Here is a 16,089-nt window from a genome sequence, read left to right on the forward strand (position 1 = left end):
GAGTCAGATGAAGAAAAGCAACAAAATGGAGTGTATGAAGACAGCTCCTTGACGCACGAGCCTAAACTGCATGTTACTCCTGGCCCGCATGAGTATAAACTGTGCACGGCACCCAATCTCAAACACATGTTGATCCTATGAACTACGTTTTGACTTGATCCCTTCCAAAAGGGTACGTAGGCAGCTTAGATAATTTCTAGGTTTAGTCATGAATTGTGTTTGACTCTTTTCAATTTATATCATCAAAATTATGATTTAAGTTGATTATGTGAAGCCGAATATGTCTCAAATTGGGAAGAAAATCAAGCCATCAAAAGAAGCACAAGCATTTGGAGAAGATGTCAAAATATCCATTACAAACCAAATAAGAATCATCAAGAGAGAAATGATAGAAACTGCGGTTTGCACCAATACTAAGCAAATGGGTCTTGATCCTCCAAAGTTATCTGAGCAGAGATCAAAAGTGACTCTGAAGTCTTCAAAATTCCGCAGCATTTCCTCATCAATAGGTGCAGCTTTATATTTGTCAAACTCTCTTTTGAATTCTTGGATTGCACCTCGGACGGTATGAAAGGAGGCACTATCTTGCTTGAAGGACGACAACATCTTCGTCTCCCAACAGCTCTATCATAGCAAGCTCTTCCTTGATCAAAGTAATTCAGACGATGGCTTCATTCTCCTTGGCTTAAGCATCAAGAAGAGAAGACTCAATCTTCTCGAGTCGCTGTGCAGAATTCTCCCAACTTCGTGAGATGCCAAACACAACAACCTCACTCAAACCAGACTCGAACAATCCCAGGTCCGAGCGCACCCAAGACCTGTCAAAGAATTGAGTCATCTGGCGTTGAGGTCAGCTATGCATCGCCAACTTCACTTCTCCCCAAGCTAAAGTTGAAACTATTCGTGGAGTGGAAATACACGTTCACACCTTTGAGTCATCTAGCCTGCTCAAATGCGCGCAAAGAGAAGATGTAACCAGCAATCTTCAAAGGTTGGACTCACAATGGCCCAGATCCGAGCGCACCCGAAATCTGATTAAAAGCCAATTGAACCACCTGAAGTGCAAAGTAAACATCACTCAAATAAGGTCTTAGATGAGCTGCCGCCAGATTTTGGATAAACTCTCTGAGGATGGTCTTTAGTCGGGCTAATGGAGATGTCAAGACTGGAAGAAAAATAACAATAGATTCCGAACTTTGCAAATACTCAAAGCATCTCGTTTGAATCCGCTCGTGGAGTTGAAACACATGTTCACCAGACATAATAGAACACCATTGAGTCATCTAGCCTGCTCAAATGCACGCAAAGAGAAGATGTAACCAGCAATCTTCAAAGGTTGGACTCACAATGGCCCAGATCCGAGCGCACCCGAAATCTGATTAAAAGCCAATTGAGCCACCTGAAGTGCAAAGTAAACATCACTCAAATAAGATCTTAGATGGGCTGCTGCCAATTTTTTTTGGATGAACTCTCTGAGGATAGTCTTTAGTCGGGCTGATGGAGATGTCAAGACTGAAAGAAATAATGACAATAGACTCCGAACTTTGCAAATACTCAAAGCATCTCGTTTGGGGCAAAATCTTCCATGAAGTTGGTTAATTCGCCAATCTTGTACATAACATTTCAAGGTCGCTATCACCAAGCTTTTGTTGCTGCCAACTGCAAGAAAAAAATTCGTATTGAGACTTTACTTATATCAATTATCAAAGTAAAAAAAAAATGCGAATTTAAATTATTGAATGGCAATAAATGGGCCTGTTTAGATAATTGGCTGAATGAAAAGAAAAAAAAAAAAAAAAGGGAGCCCAATTTTCCTTTTCTCCAAAGAAAGGGTCCAACTCAGAAATTTCTCTCTCAAAATAGAGGCCCATCAGCATGAAACAATTTTTCTCTCTCTCTGGGAATCGCCGCTTCGTCTCAGCGCCCTCTTCCACTCTCTTAAAACCTCAAAACCGCTAGCCTCTTCCCGTTTCCGGCGCCACATTTTCTGCAGGTGATACTCCATTTTGTCTCACAGTACACACATGCACGACGCTGCTCCGTTCCTTTTCTTGAAACCGGCGTCACGCCGCCGGATAGCTTCGACAACAGCCCACCAGTTGAAAGAGCGCCGCCATCGTTGATCGCCTTTGTCGACAGCAACGACCCTTCTCTCCACTGTCCGAGAACTGCTACGCCCGCTGAGAAGAAGCTGGAGACTGCTGCAAAGCCGAAGCCAAATACCGCCACCGCGCTCCAAGCCCGTTACAGCAGCTGCCGCGCCCGCTAAAAGAAGCCAACGACTGTGCAAAACTGAAGGCGAGACTGCATATAAGCGTACCTCGACGGAGCACAGCCCCGTCGTTGCCGATATGGCTCCTTCGCCGTCCCAAAACTCACGCCTTTTCCACCACCGATACTGTACCGATTTGCCCCTTCTGCAGGAGCAACATAGTCAAGCTTGTCGTGATTAAGCTCAGAGTCGAGAATGATATTGAGCGTGACCTCAAACTCCTCAAAGCCACGCAAGTCTTAGAGGTCGCGCAATTTGAGTGAGGGAAGCAGCAGCTTCAAGAGCCTATCAACAGTTGGCTCGTTTGGCAAGATGAGCCGTGGATCAGGCAGGTTTGCTGCTGAGGACGAGCTTCTTGATAAGCCATTGAGCCTTGAGACGTAGATACGGGGGATCAAGAACTTCGACTGGGCAAAACAAGCTTCGAATCCGAGGGCCAGTGGTTCCAAAACTGCCATGAAGGAAGGTATACATAGCTTTCTCTGCATCTGCTTTGTAAGATTTCAAGAAAATTGAGCAAATGCAAGTTTGCAACTTTGCATGTTTTTGAGTAAAGGAGTATTTGCTACTGCTAAGGGAATTGGTGAATGAGGAAGAGTGGCAACATTGTCTGTATTTATAAGCAAACTTCTCACCAAAAATCCTAGCTACCTAATCCTAGCTGCCAGCATACAAGAAACGTGTGGAGTTCCAGCTGTTCTTCCAGCTATGAACAGCCCTTCAAACAAGCTGCCAAAGCTTTAAAAGTACTACATTTAATGCAATAGAGGACCTTTGCCCAAAAGCAGCAGTATGCGGTCCCAACACGCTCCAAGCCAAAATACATTTGGTATATTGTATTGTGACCACTTTATAATTCTGAAAAGATGATGAACGGTCCAATTTGTTTTGTTTGCCTTTATCAAAATGGCTGAGTGAGGTACTGCTTTACACATGGATTAGCATTGCTATGTGCTGGACCTAAAGTAAATGATGTGAATTGGGCTTGTGATCGATTAGGCTACCCATAAATTAGATCACAAAACTCGAGAAATGGTGTCAGATATTGTGACTAAGAGTATTTTATTTCTTATTTCAAAGATGTGGTTAAGCAATTAATTATTTAATTGTTAAATTCCAATTCTTTGAAATAGAAAATACAAGGCTCGACCTCCATGGAAATATCAAATAGGAACAATTTGCAGTTTAGGCCAATCAAATCAAGTGAAGAAGTACATTCTCAGCTCAAAATAAAATCAAGTGAAGAAACACATTCTCAGCTCAAAATTATGGTGTCCAAAATTCGAGTCAAACACTCCTAAATACGAGTATAAACTATTTACAAAATTCAAAGAAATTCAAGAACTCCTAAATACGAGTATAAACTATTTATAAATTCAAAGAAATTGAAGAACTCCTAAATACGAGTATAAACTATTTATAAATCCAAAGAAATATAAGAACTCCTAAATACGAGTATAAACTATTTACAAAATGCAAAGAAATTCAAGAAACTCCTAAATACGAGTATAAACTATTTACAAAATTCAAGAAATTCAAGAACTCCTAAATACGAGTATAAACTATTTAAAATTTCAAAATCAAATGAAGAACTCCTAAATACGAGTATAAACTATTTAAAATTTCAAAATCAAATGAAGAACTCCTAAATACGAGTATAAACTATTTATAAATTCAAAGAAATTGAAGAACTCCTAAATACGAGTATAAACTATTTATAAATTCAAAGAAAATGAAGAACTCCTAAATACGAGTATAAACTATTTATAAATCCAAAGAAATACAAGAACTCCTAAATACGAGTATAAACTATTTACAAAATGCAAAGAAATTCAAGAAACTCCTAAATACGAGTATAAACTATTTACAAAATTCAAAGAAATTCAAGAACTCCTAAATACGAGTATAAACTATTTATAAATCCAAAGAAATTCAAGAACTCCTAAATACGAGTATAAACTATTTATAAATCCAAAGAAATTGAAAAACTCCTAAATACGAGTATAAACTATTTATAAATTCAAAGAAATTGAAGAACTCCTAAATACGAGTATAAACTATTTATAAATTCAAAGAAAATGAAGAACTCCTAAATACGAGTATAAACTATTTATAAATCCAAAGAAATACAAGAACTCCTAAATACGAGTATAAACTATTTACAAAATGCAAAGAAATTCAAGAAACTCCTAAATACGAGTATAAACTATTTACAAAATTCAAGAAATTCAAGAACTCCTAAATACGAGTATAAACTATTTAAAATTTCAAAATCAAATGAAGAACTCCTAAATACGAGTATAAACTATTTAAAATTTCAAAATCAAATGAAGAACTCCTAAATACGAGTATAAACTATTTAAAATTTCAAAATCAAATGAAGAACTCCTAAATACGAGTATAAACTATTTAAAATTTCAAAATCAAATGAAGAACTCCTAAATACGAGTATAAACTATTTAAAATTTCAAAATCAAATGAAGAACTCCTAAATACGAGTATAAACTATTTATAAATTCAAAGAAAATGAAGAACTCCTAAATACGAGTATAAACTATTTACAAAATTCAAAATCAAGAACTCCGCGATAAGAGTTTAAACTATCAAGATATATTTCGAGACTCGTCTATTACCAAAGGCATTTCGTCTATAAACAAGTCTCGATGGGGCAATTTGTAGGCAATTAAATTTGTCGTCAAATTAAATCATACCACGTGTAAATTCATAAATTAAATATTCAATTATATTTTCTATTTTATTAAATGGGATTTTATTCCTAATTAAATATATATATATGATTAATATTTAATATAATGAATTAGTGGGCTTATTGGCCACTTAAGGCCCTAAGGCCCATATATGGAGGCCCAAAGCCCATAAAGCCCATGAAGCCCATCTCTAAAATCTATAAATAGAGGTGTTGGGGTGCTCATTAGAACGAACTTGAAGAAGTGGAAGTTCGAAGGGCATAACGAATTCTCTCTAGTATCACAAGTTGAAGTTGAAGTGGTGCAAGAATTGAAGGCTCCAAGCATCTTCAAGAATTTCATCAAATCTTCAAGTGATCTTCAAGTATATCTTCAAAGATTCAAGTATATCTTCAAGTCTTCAAGTATATCTTCAAAGCTTCAAGTATATCTTCAAGTGATCTTCAAGTATATCTTCAAATCTTCATCAAGTATTCAAACCTTCAAGGCGTTCTTCAAATCTTTAAATCGTTCTTCAAGTATTCAAGGTTTTGCTTCAAAGCTTCAAGGCGTTCTTACAAATTCCAAGAACGATCTTCCTCAAATCAAATCAACCAAGTCCCAAAGCTTCAAGGCGTTCTTACAAATTCTAAGGACGTTCTTCAAATCAAATCAAATCAAGTTCAAAAGCTTCAAGGCGTTCTTACAAATTCTAAGGACGTTCTTCTTCAAATCAAATCAAATCAAGTTCAAAAGCTTCAAGGCGTTCTTATAAATTCTAAGGACGTTCTTCTTCAAATCAAATCAAGTTCAACGTTCAATCCAAAATCATGACTTGAGTCCCTTGGATTGGCGTCATCAAATCAAGTATTTCAAGAACCTTCGAACTTGTTCAAGAATCAAATAGAAGAAAAGAATCAGATGATTAACTAGAGATTACAACCCGCATAAATCTATCTTCAAATCTATCAAATTATCTTTGTAACGCATTTTGTATTTTATCAAATTGAAATACAAAATTTGTGTTTACAGCTGCCAAAGCCAGAGCTAACCAGAGCAGAGGGCCAGAGCAGAGCTGCCAGAGCAGAGATGCCAGAGCTAAGTCATTAAAGTCAGAGCCAGAGCTAAATCACCAGATCCAGAGTCAGAGCTAAGTCGTTAGAGTCAGAGCCAGAGCCAAATCGCCAGATCCAGAGTCAGAGCTAAGCTATTGGAGCCAGAGCGCGGAGCCACACGCCAGAGACAATTCGCCAGAAGGCGGAGCTACTTAGCAGAGCGGAGCCAAAGAGTAAAAGTCTGCCCCAAGGAAGGAAATCCAGAGCTACTAGACAGAGCGGGATGATGGGGACAGAATCCAGCTCTATAATTAGGGGACAACGACCTGACAAGTTATAATCTAATAATAGCCTTAATTAGTTTAATGGCGAGCATGCGGAATAGATGACCAAACGAATTTACTACTTTACCCCGACTGTAATGCCTATAAATACCTACGATGATGAAATAAAGCACCAGAGCAGAGCTTCCAGAGCAGAGGGCCAGAGCAAAGCTGCCAGAGCAGAGATGCCAGAGCTAAGTCATTAAAGTCAGAGCCAGAGCTAAGTCACCAGATCCAGAGTCAGAGCTAAGTCGTTAGAGTCAGAGCCAGAGCCAAATCGCCAGATCCAGAGTCAGAGCTAAGCTATTGGAGCCAGAGCGCGGAGCCACACGCCAGAGACAATTCGCCAGAAGGCGGAGCTACTTAGCAGAGCGGAGCCAAAGAGTAAAAGTCTGCCCCAAGGAAGGAAATCCAGAGCTACTAGACAGAGCGGGATGATGGGGACAGAATCCAGCTCTATAATTAGGGGACAACGACCTGACAAGTTATAATCTAATAATAGCCTTAATTAGTTTAATGGCGAGCATGCGGAATAGATGACCAAACGAATTTACTACTTTACCCCGACTGTAATGCCTATAAATACCTACGATGATGAAATAAAGCACACACTCTCTCTTTTACTGCTTTAAGAACTCTTCTCTTTCATTTCTCTCTAGAGTTTGAACTAATAAAATTACATATATAAATAAAATATCTAAATTATTAAAGTTATGTTTGTTAGATAGTTGACAATTGGAGTCATGGTTGAATATAATTTCATATTTGATGATGCTCTCTCAAACTCTAGATGAGATGATGCTCAAAACTCCAGACGAGATGATGCTCTTTCAAGTTTTAGACGAGATGATTCTCTTTTAAGTTTCAAACAAGATGATGCTCAGAAGTTAGAGATGATCTGTCAAGTTTGCGACGAGGTGATGCCCACAACTTGGTTGGTCTTAAAACTCCAAATGATACGATGTTCGATAAATCAGTTTTGGTCTTTTAAATATCAGGCGAGATTATTTTCATAATTAGTTATGCTTTTAGAAGTTTGGAATTATATGATACTCACAATTCAATTATGATTTTTCAAACTCCATATAAAATTATGGTCAAAAGGCAAAATAAAAAAAAATTGAACAAAATTACCTATGTCAAATTTATATATTTCTACTTTTTTTTCTTACGCGTTAACTTTTTAGAAAATTTCATATGAAAACTAATGGGTATTTTTATGATCTCAACAAAATTAATAATTTAATTGCTAAAAGTTGTTGAGATTAATATAATTTTAAATGTATTACTAATTTAATTTAATTTAATTAATTATATAAATAATTTACATAAAAAATTATTTTATATAATTATCATAAGAATAAAATAAAATATATAAATTAATACCCGTCGAATTTCGACGGGTAATACACTAGTAATTGCGTAATGTAGTCATGATTAAATCTTCATAAAAATCGAACATTAATCAAAATCAAATTTCTCAACGCAAGTTAAGTTTTTGAAAATGTTTTATTAACCTCTCTCTCTCTCTACGCTTCCCAACTTTCCCCTCTTTCCGCTTTTCCTTTTTGCTAGTCTTTTTTATCCAAGAAAAAGTAGAATTAATTCGGAGTTTCATCCTTTAGTAAGCAAAGCCCCAAAAGTAATGAGAAAGCAACAAATGGGATTTGATTAATTGTAGTGTTTAGTTTGTTTTAGCATCTATTTCCATTCTGTGCTGAGAGAGGCGTGGTGGGTTATTGCTTTCTTCAAAACCCAGTGCTTTAAACTAGCTGGAGAATAAAGAGAAGTTCAAGATTCTTCCTTTACTATCGTAGCTACTGAAAAAGTTGTTAAAAGATTTGATTTTTATTTTAAACTAATCTTGAATGCATGTCAAGAAGAAAAAGGCCTTGCACAGAAATGTATGATTGTTTGCATTTCTGCTTATCTGCTTATTTCTTGAATATTTTTGAAGTTAGGCTTAGCTCTATTGCTTGGACATATGCTTCAGAATTAGTGTAATTTAGTGTGATTCTGTGTGTTGTGTGTGGGAAGGAATAAGGATGATTCCTCTGTTCTTTTTAGTTGTGTGTGGTGAGGGTTTTGTGGCATTCCTTTTAATGGTGAAGATTGGGCCATTAAGGGAATTGGTGATGAAGGGTTTGGATCAAGTGAAAATGAGAAGGGGCACAGTTTCAACCATTGCTGGCACTATTTTTGTGATTCTGTTATCAGACTTGTTTAGCATTGTCAAGATTCAGAACAAGGGTTCTAAGCACGGGGCGATGACGCCTATGGATCAGGTGATTTGGAGGACTAACCTGTTGGAGGCTACTCTTATGGGTACGGGTCATTGTCGATTTGGCTAAGATGATTTTATGGCTTCCCTTTTGTGATTCTTGAATCTCGAATGCTGATGAGTTGTTATGTTTGCTTTCTCAGAATGATTAGAATGAGTTTATGGTTTCTTGTAGTGATTCTTGAATCTTGATTGTATTGTATGTACACATAGGTTGCTGATCAGTGATATGTTTGCTTATGGTTCCTTTTGGTGATTCTTGATTATTGATTGCGTGTTCGTGGATTGCTGATCAGCGTTCTGGTTGCTAATTGCTATCTTAGAATGGCTAAAATGAGTTTATGGTTTCTTTTAGTGATTCTTGAATCTTGATTTTATGTCCATACTCCATAGATTTGCCAACCAGTGTTATGTTCGCTTATGGTTACTTTTGGTGATTCTTGATTTGTATGTTCATAGATCGCCGATCAGTGTTATGTTTGCTTTCTCCGAATGGCTAAAATGAGTTTATAGTTGCTTTTAGTGGTTCTTGAGTCTTGATTGTATGTGCGTAGATTGCTGATCAGCGTTGTGTTTGCTATCTCCGAATGGCTAAAATGAGTTCATGGTTCCGATTCTTGAATCTTGAATTTTATGTGCGTAGATTTCTGATCAGCATTACGTTTGCTTTATACGAATGCTGGTGTTATGATGTGATGCATACTTCCTCCTATTAGCATTCCTAGCGTTCTTGGCCTCGAGCAAACTAAACTTCTAGTGAATGTCTGCTATAGGCTTCTGATTTTGAAACAATTCATGATATTTGACATCTTCTGGAGCTATGAGTGCTAGAAGAGTTTTGCATTTGACGGGTGAGGATTGAAGTCGTTGATAGTAGAAACTCGGAGGGTTACAAGTGTCGTGAGTTAGCCGGTATATTTCTCCACGTTTCCAATAGGCTCCCTTTGTTTTATATCAACAAATCTGTAATATCTTATATAGACTGATTTTGATACTAAACTTCGCGTTATAGTTGCTGAACGGCTTGGATACTCTGCAAATCCATCGTTCTTTTAGTTTGTCTCCGTTTCATATCTCTGTTTACGCGAAGAGAAAAGAGGACTCTTTGCTTGAAAATGTTGCTGATGTCTGATTTTCTTTCACTGCACACTTATTGTCTCTTGTATTGTTTTACTATTTCTTTGATCAATTCGGAGACTGAACACGAGCGTGCTACACTACGCCTTCGTTGTGCTGTAATGCGCCGTATATACATCTAAACTATCTATGATTTCCTCCTTGATCACAGGGTTCTCTCTCTTCCTCGGGTTTCTGGTCGACCGTATGCACCATTACATGCGAAAGCTGACCAAGTTAAGAAGCAGCACCGGAGTTTCAACGCGAGAAGTTGAGAGACTCGAGAGAGAGAAGCTGCAGCTGAAGGAGAAGGAGGAGAGAGCTGCTGAAGAAGCCAAGCAGCTGCGGCAAGAGATATCCAGTTTGATTGATGATTTGAAGAAGGTGAAGATGGAGACAGCAGAGAAGGATGAGCGGCTCGATACGGCCGAAGCTCACGTGGTTGCTCTGCAGAAACAAGCCGCGGATCTTCTGCTCGAATACGACCGTCTGCTCGAGGATAACCAGATCCTCCAGAACCAGGCTCTTGGATACCATAGTTGAAAGTGAGTAGTTTGGGTGCTAATTGGGTTTTTCTTGTTGTTTTGGGTAGGGGAAGTAGTGGGATTTGGTTGGGGCTTGCTAGGTTTAGTATACGGGGTCGTTTGTCGGGGGTCGTTCGTCGTAGAGAGTCGGGCCCGAGCCGATTCGTTTGTCGGGGGTCGTTCGTCGTAGAGAGTCGGGCCCGAGCCGATCTTGTGCGCACCTCGAATAGCGACTGCGAGATAAAGGAAAAGAGTGTAGAGCTTACATTGTGATAGTGTTGCATCTCAACAATTCTTATCTTGAGAGTTGTCTTGTTTTTGTGTATTGAATTTGACAAGGCAATTGAGTTGAAAATTTGATGGCAATATTTGTGTATGACTAGAGCTGTCAAATGGGCCGGGCTGAGGGACGAAATCGAGCGGCCCGTTTGGAAAACTTTTTGGGCCACAAATCTACCAATTAGCCCGGCCCAAAAAACAATATCTTTCACAAAAAATTCAAACCAGATCGAAGATTTTGTGGCTCGATCGATTTAGGCCGATTAAAATTAGACCAAATCATCGAGTCAGATCACTTTTGACAACTCTAATAAGGATAAATACATGTATAAATATAATGGAAAGCATGTTAGTAAAATGAAAGGGAGAGTGAAACGGTTTTATTATTAGGCACGATCACTTTTTAATTCGAATTATTAAAAATGCATTCAAAATTAATCATTTAATCAATTTGTAGAAATTAATATAAATGCTCTTGGTAGAAGTATTAAGATTAAGCTTTTCACCATAACAAAAATGAAACAATTTATTTTTCATTAATTTAAAATTAAGATTACAATTTTTGATCAATGAAATATAATTAATATACTTTATTTTAATTATAATATAAAATATAAATATTTAATCACTACTGATTTGAAATTCTAAAGCTTCAATCTAAATAACCGAAGAAAATGAGCGCTTTTCTCAGCTGCGAATAGCTCGAGTAGAACGAAAATGGCCGCCACCAGCGCTCCAACTCCGCCGCCGACGGCTGAAATCGCCGAAGCTCCGCCGTCCTCCGCCCCCAAGCTCGAAAATCCAGAACCAGATTGTCCCCGCAAAACCAAGCCAGGACTGAAACGCCTCGCTCTCACCCTCACTGTTCTCTTCTCTTTCCTGTTAGGTACGAATCATCGCAAATTCTCACTATCACTCTGTTTCATCGTTTAATATTGTAGTGTATTTGTAGTTGTTTATAGTTTTCTGCTATTTTCTGCAACTGTAGGTCTTCCATTTTTGTTAAAATCAGTAGAAATCTACAGATCGCCGCTGCCGTTCCGAGAAATTGATGATTTGTCCGCCGCGGTTGAGTCGAATCCGCTGCAATTTCCTTGCAAATTCCGAGCAGTATTTGTTGGTACGGGAGGATCTTCATTTAATGCTAATGAATTATCGGTTAAGATTGAACATCAAATGCGGAAAATCGCAGCCAAGGATTCGACATCTTGTGGTGCTTGTAGCTATAATTCATCTGTTTCTGTAGTCGTAGAAAATGGTGCGGATTGTTTTCGTAGTGACAATGATTTCAGCTGGAAGTGTGGAGCGCTGAGTGAGCTGAACAAGTATGAGCATTCAAGGGAAAATAAAGATGAGTTGTTCGATGAGTATTTGCATTCATTGGTGGATGAAACTAGTAGTCGTAGCAATGGTGGAAAGGTGTATACAGTGATAGTGGTGAGGAGGGAAGGACAGAAGGATGTGAGTGCAGTTGTTGGGAAGTATAGGCATGGGTGGATTGTGGGTAGGGTTTCAGAGGAGGAGGCAGTGAAGAAGGTGGCCGAGGTTTTTGTGAAAGCGTTTGTGAATGGTGGAAAAGAGGAAGGGTCAATTAGTGGGGAGTTTATGCCTGTGGGGGCAGATGGGAAGATCGTGCTTTCATTTAATTTGCTGAATGCTGATCCACACGATTGGACCTATGACTGGTATAAAATTTATTTTGATGTGTTTTTCTCAGAAAATTTGCTCATGATGTAAATATTGTTATCAAGTTCTTGCAGTATCTTGTTTTTATAACACTGTTAATATTCCTTAGTTGCATGGTATTTTTGGCTGATGTTTTATTCACGGTGTCTGGTTATACTGCTAGGTTTTGTTGATTCTTCATTGAATGCCATGGTAGAGTGTCAGTTGTAGCTTATGTTTGAATCCACTTCACTACTGTAAACTGAAAAGTGTCCACTTCAATCACTTGTTTCTACAGGGAATTCCAAGAGATAGATGATAATCTCTTGGCTCCAATACTCGAGTCTTTGAAGCCTCTAGCAGATATAAGCGTGGAGAGTCAGGTCATGCTCAAGCTTTCCTTCATATTTTATTTTCGTCCCCCCACCCCCAACAACATAGCACCCCCAGTGTTGTTCGTGTCTATTAGTGTTTAAGAGAATGCTTGTGGTAAATTATAAAGTTTAGAATTATATTTGTTGAACTCCTTGTTTAGGCTTTGTATCTACTGAAATCTTCATTCCAGTTCAATTAACAGATTGTGCCATGTTTGGTGAATGAACAGGTCTTGTACCACACTCCAAAGTCTTCGTTTTCTTACTGGGATGAAAAGCTGGGGAGCTATATTTTCACTACTAAAGATCTTCCTTTCTTTGTATGTTCTCTCAACACTTTCTCTTTGGGTATCCTAGTGTAAGAAAAAAAGTCCAAATTATTGTGCAGTTTATATATGTGGATGCATACGATATATTTCCTTCTATCTACAACTAATTAGAAAATGAGCTGATGCATGCTCGCAGCATCAGTTCTCTGTTATGAACTTATTAACTTTCTTAATTTTTTGCAATTAATGCATGTAGAGGGTTGAGGGAAGCACCATAGGACAGTATAACACTTGCCTTTATTTTTTCTTTTGCTGAAGAACTGTATCTTTTAGTACTACAGCATTTCTCTAGTAAGCCTGTCAAATCATGGTGCATGACTAACTCTCTGTGTGATTTCTATCATAACTGTTTATAATTGCTGAAATTATTGGTCCAGATCATGATCACGCTTATTCTGTCATGAAATGGCCAGTAAGTTATTATTTTTGAACTTGTCATCAAAATGCTTATCTGTCCAGATATTGTAGGTAAACTCAAATGAGTGGCATTTGGATACATCAGTAGCAGCAGGAGGGCGTTCGAAGATCCTCCATCTTGTGGTGTATAATCTTTAACTCATTATTGCTTTTCATTGTTACTAGTATTTGTAAAATTATGTGATATTACTGCTGCCAATTTGTGTTTAGTTTATAATCTTGAAGTATTTTAGTCAAATGTAATGTAACACCTAAACCTCTCGAGTTTGAACGGGTAATGATATCAAATATGAGAATAGTAACTTAAGGGAAACCTTGAAATCATAAGATTGTTTGCATCTGCCTACAGCTAATCTGATTGATATCCAATATCCTGAATTAGTCCGTGATCCTTTTAGAAACTATTGAATGTAGTTGCCTTTTCTTGTGGTTCTATTTGGTCTCCCAGGTATGTGCCATCTGCAACAGAGTGTCCTCTTCTTTTGCAGCTCCCTAATGGGAAAATTTCCAAATCAAATGGCTTTATATCCCCGGTGAGTCAAGTTTGTTTTAAATCATTGTTTCTTTACTGTGTTTTACCCATCAAATTTAATTTTTCCTTATATGCCAATTTTTCAGATGTGGGGAAGTGTTGTTGTTTGGAACCCTGCGGCTTGTTTGAATGGTTCGAAAATGGAGACTCTTGTCAGGCATAAGATTTCTTCTGAGGTCAGTGATAGGATAATAACTCACTAAAATGAGTGATCTTGTTTTGAATTCTCATGTCATTGTGTTAATGTTTCAAAGTATTATGTTTTTTTCCTTTTTCCATCTTTTTCTGTTCATATTTTTCCCGGAGCGAGTAAAAGTTATGTAAGCCAACTAGTTTGCCTACGTTATTTACACTAAGTTTTTAGCTAAGCTACGAGATAGATATTAGATTAAGTAGAAGGAACTTTACCACGAGTATAATATCCTCAATTGTGACAACAGGACTTGAGGAAAATCTTTGAAGTCTTCATAGGCCAGCTGCGGCAACTCTTTGGTCTGAAGTCCAAAGGCACCTTTCGTGATGCATCAGGCACAATACGACTTTTGACCAGTGAAAGTGGCTTCACGGAATGGTAAGCAACTTTATAAGCTGGTCACTCATAACATGGCAATAATGACATAAAACTTGTAATTAGATGTGGTTTCTGTAGTTCTAGTCATAAAATGCTAAATGGGAATAGAAGGATTAGTGACAAATTTAAATGCCACTTAGAATGAACATTTTTTTTCATTATGCTTTTCCTAAAACATGTTGGAGGTGTTTGGAAACTGTCTCTTCTCACGCAGTCACATATTCCCGCTTAATTAATTTATGTATTGTAACGAATAATTGTCTGCTTGAAAACTGATAGCATGTGTACTTTCTGCTTACAAGGGAATTGGATGTATTATCGCGGCAGCACACATGTTTTAACCTTATTCAATGCACCACAACTCTTGGATCACTTTCTCGACTGGTATGTCATTTCTTTCTTTCTTTGCTTATAGTTTCAGTGTATGTCCTTGTCTGTACTACAACCAAGATACTTTTGCAGGTCCAATCACTTCCAAGAATGATTATTAAGGAGGAAATTGGAGAACAGGTGAATATTCCATGGCATTCCTAATAAGAATTACATTAATCTGAATCCCATTTGAATATATTAATGTATGGTTTATTTGTATGCTGGTTGATTTTAGTTTAGTAAAATATATGACACCTAATTCCATCATTGTTCTTGGAATATCTATTGGTCTAGATTCCTACCAATGCAGTTTTGGTCGTTACTTGTGTCTGGCAATGAAGTTTACTCCATTTATCTTCTGAACGTTATTGAGCAGGTGAGGTACTCTCTTGAAGCTGCGAAATTGGCTTTGAGCAACGTGTCTGATGGAATTTATGACTCTTCTGCCGGTATGTTGTATAATCCATAAATTGCAGTTCCAAGGAAGCATAATTTCTCTGTTGAAATGCAGAAATGTTCTACTTCTAACCAATTGCTTATATATCTTTTTGTGTCAGTATCCTCAAGACGAGCTAGGTCCTTTGCGGAGGATGCTTTTTATCACCCATCCATGATGTCTGTGAGCTACTACTCATTTGAGCACTGCTTTGCTGTCTACTCGGTTCGTTCTTTAACAGCCTTATATTTTGGTTCCCACACAACTTCTCTCTACTCATACCTCAGTTCCTTCTTTAACACCGACTTCCTTAATCTGTACTAGCGAATCCATTTCTTCCATAAGATGGTTCTCCACTTTTTCGAGGGAGTTCTTGCTAATGCCTAGATCCCCAAATTAACATATCGTCTAGGCTTGACTTCGTCGTAGATCATTTAAATATATGCAGTTGATGTAGCAACCTAATTATCTGTTGTCTTGTTCCAAACAGCCCTTCTTTCTGCCGGTTTCACTGCACGTGCTTCTGGCTGCCCTTCGAGAATGGAAAAGGTACAAGCAAGAAAGCAGAAAGTACAAAGCATGGAAAGCTAAAAAAGATTAAGGTACAAATTTCACACAGAAGATGCTAGATTCCTTGCCCAGATCATAGCTTGGGGTGTATTCTTGAAATGCCTAACAACATTGTATGCTTTTTGTAAGTTAAGATAGACATATTTTGTATGCCTAGTATAGGTAGGGGTGTGCTAGCAGCAAAATAATTCGTGTGTAAAAAATGAGGTGGTCAAAATTCGTCAGATAAAAGCAATAGAATTCACTAAAGAGGCGATTGGTTTGAGTGATAAGGCGTGATTGATAA

At 37.7% G+C, this 16,089-nt stretch overlaps 2 protein-coding genes across 3 annotated transcripts; both read left to right on the plus strand.

The window, feature by feature from the left end:
• The first annotated feature begins 7,805 nt into the window (after window positions 1-7,805).
• LOC130999545 (uncharacterized) lies at window positions 7,806-10,624 on the plus strand. 2 transcript variants are annotated; one of them, XR_009093535.1, is made up of 3 exons: window positions 7,806-8,662; window positions 9,907-10,397; window positions 10,449-10,624. XR_009093535.1 is itself a non-coding variant. In XM_057925099.1 (2 exons), exons 1-2 carry the CDS (start codon window positions 8,383-8,385, stop codon window positions 10,275-10,277), a joined length of 651 nt encoding a protein of 216 aa, XP_057781082.1. In that variant the 5' UTR covers window positions 7,826-8,382; the 3' UTR covers window positions 10,278-10,624. The 2 variants fall into 2 exon arrangements, 1 of the variants encoding a protein (XP_057781082.1); XM_057925099.1 differs by having other exon boundaries at window positions 7,826-8,662; window positions 9,907-10,624.
• Window positions 10,625-11,178: 554 nt separating this feature from the next.
• LOC130999546 (uncharacterized) lies at window positions 11,179-15,964 on the plus strand. Its single transcript, XM_057925100.1, has 13 exons — window positions 11,179-11,423; window positions 11,526-12,222; window positions 12,501-12,585; window positions 12,807-12,896; window positions 13,374-13,447; window positions 13,771-13,855; window positions 13,941-14,030; window positions 14,295-14,425; window positions 14,728-14,809; window positions 14,888-14,935; window positions 15,174-15,246; window positions 15,355-15,458; window positions 15,724-15,964. Exons 1-13 carry the CDS (start codon window positions 11,255-11,257, stop codon window positions 15,832-15,834), a joined length of 1,839 nt encoding a protein of 612 aa, XP_057781083.1. The 5' UTR covers window positions 11,179-11,254; the 3' UTR covers window positions 15,835-15,964.
• The last annotated feature ends 125 nt before the right edge of the window (window positions 15,965-16,089 follow it).

Source organism: Salvia miltiorrhiza, chromosome 8 (assembly GCF_028751815.1).
Source record: "Salvia miltiorrhiza cultivar Shanhuang (shh) chromosome 8, IMPLAD_Smil_shh, whole genome shotgun sequence".
Classification (NCBI taxonomy): Eukaryota; Viridiplantae; Streptophyta; class Magnoliopsida; order Lamiales; family Lamiaceae; genus Salvia; species Salvia miltiorrhiza.